Source organism: Euprymna scolopes, chromosome 7, assembly GCF_053919585.1.
Source record: "Euprymna scolopes isolate OS-2025 chromosome 7, ASM5391958v1, whole genome shotgun sequence".
Classification (NCBI taxonomy): Eukaryota; Metazoa; Mollusca; class Cephalopoda; order Sepiida; family Sepiolidae; genus Euprymna; species Euprymna scolopes.
Window position 1 is genome coordinate 127,745,474 of NC_136488.1, and position 5,925 is coordinate 127,751,398.

The following is a 5,925-nucleotide window of genomic DNA, read 5'->3' on the forward strand; positions in this document are numbered from 1 at the left end:
AGAAGGCTATCCCTTCTTCAAAGAAAAATAAGGGCGACTGTGGTGGGTATGGAAGAAGAACCTCTATCCTTGAATGTGTTTTTATCCTTTGAAAAGGATATAGAAGGATGGCTAGAGGAGCTAGAGGGTGTGTCTTGGAGTATGGAGGAGCAACTGGCTGCAGAAGAGGAAACTGAATCGCTTGCTGAACTTTTTCAAGCTTCGTTTAGATTTAAGAGAGAGGTACGACAGAGACTGGGAGTTGTACGGACAGTCAGTGAAGGAAATACTTCAGAGGTCCCTATAGAAGATAGGAGGTCCACCAACGTTGAACCAACCTTCAACCCTCATAGTCAGGAAGCCACTAGTATCCCAGAAGCAACCAAATCCTTCAACCCAACCGCACATTCTTCCTTTTCAGTAGAACCTTTTAAAATCAAACTGAAAGGGCCACATTTCAGTGGAAGGGATTTTGAAAGAAATAGAAGAAGTTTTAAGGACTTTCTCACTAAGTTTGAGAATTGTGCAATGTCTATACCATCGGCATCAGGAAAGCTATATTTTTTGAGGTGTTCTCTTGAGGGTAGAGCCCTTCAACTTATTGACCACTTGTCCGTCTCCGAAGACAGTTACCCAGTGGCTCTAAAATTGTTGAAAGAACAATACTTGGATGAGGAAGAAATACGTGGCGAAATAATCCAAGGTATATTAGATTTTCGCTTGGAGAGTCCAAAAGACTTGGTGGGGTTGAAGGACTTTATGATAAAAACGCAGGCGGACGTATGGGAACTTAGAACATCATACAGCTGTGACTTATATGATGACCAGTCGGCAGGTGCCATAATAATTTCTCAGGTATTGTTTGCAAAATTACCATCCAACATAAAAAATGAACTGATCAGGATTTCTGGAAAAACCTATCCAACATTATCAATAATCCTGTTGAAGACACCAGAAATTATTAAGCGTTTTTTGATTATTAGAAAACCTGAACAGCACCCTGTGACCAAGCTGAGGCCCCCACCTAGACTTAGGAAAGAAAGTGAAGAAGAATCACATTCCTCCCTGAAGGCTTTCAATGCCAAAGTGGAATCAAAACCACAAAAATGTGAGTTCTGTAAAAAGCACGAACACTCTTCGGAAAAGTGTCCCTGCTACACCTCCCACGAAGCCCGGATTACAAGGTGCAAAGAACTTTGGCTGTGTTTTAGATGCCTAAAAAAGACACATAGGGGAGCAATGTGCCCTTTGAGAACAGCTAAAAATAGTAGCTGTAGCATCTGCACTGTTAAGGGCCATGTGACAGCAATGTGCCCAGACAAGAGAGGCAAGGTGCGTGTGGACACCTGTGTACATATGAATGACTACAGCTATGGTTTCATGTCTCCTGTAATCAACATAGTAGTAGGAAAGGGAAATAGCCAGTTGGAAATAAATTGTCTCCTGGACACCGGAAGCCAAAGGACCTACTTGGATACCTCTGTGCTGGAAAAACTGACTTGCATTTCTACAGCTAAAGAAAGTAGGTTGGAAGTGAAAACCATTTTGGGCTCAGAGACAAGACCTTTTAAAGAGGCCACAGTGGAGTTAAGACTTATCCCTGAGAAAGTTCACACTCTTCAAATTCTGTCCAGTAATTTGAATCTTTCGCATGAGTTACTAGAGCTTCCGCAGATAATTAAAAACCTGAAACAACATCAGTTAGCAACTAAGTACAATTTCCGGGGCAGTTATATTAAAATTGAGGGGCTGTTGGGAGTTGACGCCATTCAATTCATAGAACCATTTGAAATCGTCCCCTGCATGTATGGAGCCGCTTTTTCCACACCGAGAGGACTTGTACCCTTTGGTAACAGCCGTTGCTTCATGTATGAGAATCAGTTAAAACCAAGACACAAAGTAAAGAGAGGGGCAAAAATTAATTATACCTCCTTGTTGGACAAAACACCTCCACTTTCCGAGTACAGAATTAATTTTGTGCTGAATCCAGAGGAGAAATACCCAGACCCGTTAAAAGCTTGGTTTGAAGAAGGAAACGTCCAGAGAGGACTAGAAAACATGTTTAGCATGGAGTCACTAGGGTTACCTATCACAGAGGAATTCTCCACCGTGGATGAAGAGATGGTACAAAAGTTTAGGAACACTATATCCTACAAAGATGGCCGATACCATGTACAGCTGCCATGGTATGAAGACAAAGTGAAGTCTGTGCCTTCTAACCACAATGCTGCTCTTAAAATACTGGAAAGAGTAGTTAAAGACCTGGAGAAGAAAGGCCTCTATGACCAATACGTAGACGTCTTTAGACAACAGGAAGACAAAGGGATTATAGAGGAAATAACAGTGACTCCAGAAGACTTTCAAAAGTACATATGGATTCCGCACAGACCGGTACTCAAACTGGCTGATCAGACGACCACGAAGGTGAGACCTGTGTTCAATTGTTCCCACAAGGGGGCAAATGCTACATCTTTGAATGAGGCAGCCTATCCAGGAGTCAACCTAATGGGAGACATGTTAGAACTGTTGATTCGCTTTAGGGCCAACAAATATGTGTTATTGGCCGACATAAGGAAAGCATTCCTTATGATTCGTCTAGAGCTAGAAGAGGACCGCAATCGTTTTTGTTTCTTCTTGAAAAAAGGCGACAACTTGCATTGTTACAGAAACTCTACCATCTTATTCGGTTTCAATGCAAGTCCATTTATATTAAATTATGTCTTAAAATATCATGCAGAAAAATTTCCTGCAGATGAATGTTCCCAAGTACTCAAGTCAAACTTTTATGTGGATAATTTAGTGAAAACAGGAAATGATGTAGATACTCTATCTACGTTATACTCACCGGTGAAGGAACGACTGCAAGAGGGTAACTTTGAGATACAATCCTGTAACTCGAACAGTGCAGTGTTACAAGAAAAAATGGCGGCAGATGGAACTCTGTCAGGTTTTGATTCTGGTGTGGAGAAAGTTTTAGGGTATTTGTACAACCCCCAACATGATACTATGAAGGTCTGTTCGCACCAATGCGATGTAACCGCATCAACAAAAAGGAAAATGCTGTCTGAAGCTTCCAAAATATTTGATCCCTTGTCCCTATATCTTCCAGTGACAGTAAGGAGCAGAATGCTGATAGGAGAACTTTGGAGGCAAAAGTTGGATTGGGATGATGAAGTTTCAGAAGAGTCAAAAAAAACCTGGAAAGCTCTGGCAAAGGACTTAACAGAATTGGGCTCTGCATCATTTCCAAGGAGAGTCCTAGATGACAATAAGCCCCTAAAATTATTCCTATTTTGTGATGCCTCCAAAAGTGCATACGGCTTTTCAGCATATGCTGTACAAAATGGACAGTCTGCACTGGTGTTTGCTAAAGCAAAAGTAGCACCCTTAAAAGGTAAATCTCTACCCACTTTGGAGCTTTTGTCAGTGTTTCTAGCATTGAAATGTTTTCCCTTTATAAAGGAAGCCTTGAAGAACTCCCTGATAGAAAAAGTATATGTTCTAACGGACGCTCAAGTGGTATTGGCTTGGATACTATCAAAGTCGATAACCACAAAAAACATCTTTGCGCGCAACAGGCTGCAAGATATAACGCAAATGTCTGCAACAATCAGGTCAGAGATGAAGTTGGAGTTGAGTTTCCAATACGTGCCAACTAAGGAGAACCCAGCCGACTACATCACAAGAGGACTTTCCTTTAAAAAATTTCAGGAACACCTTTCCTATTGGTATGAAGGCCCTGCATGGATAAAGCAGGAAGAAATTCGGTGGAACAAGCTCGAGTTAGGTTGTCTCTCGGAAGAACAAAAGGAATGCATTCATCCTGCAATGAATTTGTTTACGAGACACAACGAAAGTTCCCCTATAGTCTCTGTGGAAAGATTTTCCAACTTCAACAGATTAGTTAATGTAATGACTTTGGTTTTTAAGTTTGTCAACAAAACGTTGAAGAGAAGTGAGGACAATCACCTTCTGGCAAAAATCTATTTGATAAAGTTGATGCAAGGGGAATCTTTTACCGCAGAGTTGGATTTTTTCTTGGATCCTGAAGGTAAGAGTCCACCAAAATTAGTGAAAAACTTAAACCTATTCCTGGATCCCTCCAATATCATTCGTTCAAGAGGAAGGATAGGTGGCTCGGAATGGCATTCCTATGAGGTGCAAAATCCAATTCTGTTAGGAAAAAGACACCATTTAACCGATTTGATCATGAAGGACACTCATCAGAGAAACCAACATTTGGGTTTAGCAACAACCTTAAATGAAATAAGGTTAAAAGGATATTGGATACCACAAGCCAGACAGGCTGTTAAAAAAATTGTGAGCACTTGTGCCAAGTGCAAAAGATACAATGCCACTACCTTCTCAACACCGAATGCAACAGACCTTCCTAGCTCTAGAGTGAATTTGGTAAGACCATATCTCCATACCGGTGTGGATTACACCAGTCACATCTGGGTTAAGCGAGAAGTGAAGGACTATAAAATGTATATCCTCATCTTCACGTGCATGGCTATCAGAGCGGTTCACATAGAACTAGTCCCAGATATGAGTGTATCTTCATTCTTGCAGGCCTTTGTTCGTTTCACAAATGCGAATGGAATCCCCTCTCACCTCTACTCTGACAACGCAAGGACTTTCATTTCTGCAGCCAAAATAATTGATCAGGGATTGATCACTGATGAGTTCAAGGAGAAGTTTGGTTCTTATCACCTTAAGCATTGTACCATTCCACTTTATTCAGCTTGGTATGGAGGTACTTGGGAAAGGACAATCAAGACAGTTAAATCCTGTCTCTACAAAACTATAGGAAGGGGAAAGGTTGACTATTTTGGTTTATTAACCATGTTATCAGATATCCAGCGTGCCATTAATAGTCGTCCTCTGACTTATAAAAGCTCTAATGAAATGGATTGCCTAACTCCCAACTCTCTCATGAATCCAAATGTGGGTCATGGTTTAATGATAAGATTGGACAATGAAGAACTGGGACTAACAGAGCCACTTAGCAGGATCGAGTTAAAGAGAACGCTCCGTCTTCGTGAAGAAAGTTTAGAAAAGTTTAGAAAGATGTGGCACGAAGATTACCTGTTGAGCCTGAGAGAAAGAACTCTTGAGTTATCTGACCCTTCCTTTGATAATGCCATCAAAAAGGGTGACATAGTGTTAATAAAGGACCCTCTTAAAACTAGACCATTTTGGTCTATAGGTGAAGTCCTGGAGTTGATTGAAGGAAAGGATGGGTTGGTTCGTTCAGCAAGAGTGAGAAAAGGAAATGGAGCTACATTAACCCATTCAATCAACCATTTATTTCCTCTGGAGATTAATTCTCTTTCTGAAAATGTGGATAATGAAATTCTTCATGAACCAGAGGATGTGCCAGATCAAAATATATCATCCCGACCTGATGAGAGTGTTAGAATCTGGATTTGCCCTGCATGTGATAAACCAGAAGATTTCAGACCAATGGTGGCTTGTGATCAGTGTAATGACTGGTTCCACTTTAGTTGTGTGGGCCTGGTAGATGCACCCCAAGAAGAACAATGGTATTGTCCAACTTGCAGACCAAGGCGTCGGGGTAGACCCAGTTTGTTAGGGGTCTAAAAAGAACCAGAAATTTCAGGTGAAGGTCTCAGGCAAGACCTTAAAAACTGTAACTAAAAGATGAATTCCCTTCTCTTTTCCCTATCTCACATCCCGTAAAAGACATTTTTCTTTTTTTCATTTTTCTTTTTTTGATATGGGAATGTGTGGTAATTATTACTGACCGGAACTCGATGTGGAGGGGGGAGGCAGTGGTATTCTGGGAGGCAGTCGTTCAAGCAAAAGGTATAAAAAAGTGCTTGGTCGACTGATTTTATAGTAGTAGTAGTTTGTTGTCCACCACGTGGGTCGGACTGAACTTTGCGTAGCATCAACTTGTGGGTAATAAAACACCCCTATCGT

At 41.1% G+C, this 5,925-nt stretch overlaps 1 protein-coding gene across 1 annotated transcript; it reads left to right on the forward strand.

Annotated features, from left to right (window-relative positions):
• The first annotated feature begins 48 nt into the window (after nt 1-48).
• Nucleotides 49-5,583, forward strand: LOC145280340 (uncharacterized). Its single transcript, XM_080132109.1, has one exon. The coding sequence runs from the start codon at nt 49-51 to the stop codon at nt 5,581-5,583; it is 5,535 nt and encodes a 1,844-aa protein (XP_079988235.1).
• The last annotated feature ends 342 nt before the right edge of the window (nt 5,584-5,925 follow it).

Bases quoted from the DNA above. Each gene is read 5' to 3' on its own strand.
- LOC145280340 (XM_080132109.1), top strand. From the start codon at position 49: ATGGAAGAAGAACCTCTATCCTTGAATGTGTTTTTATCCTTTGAAAAG.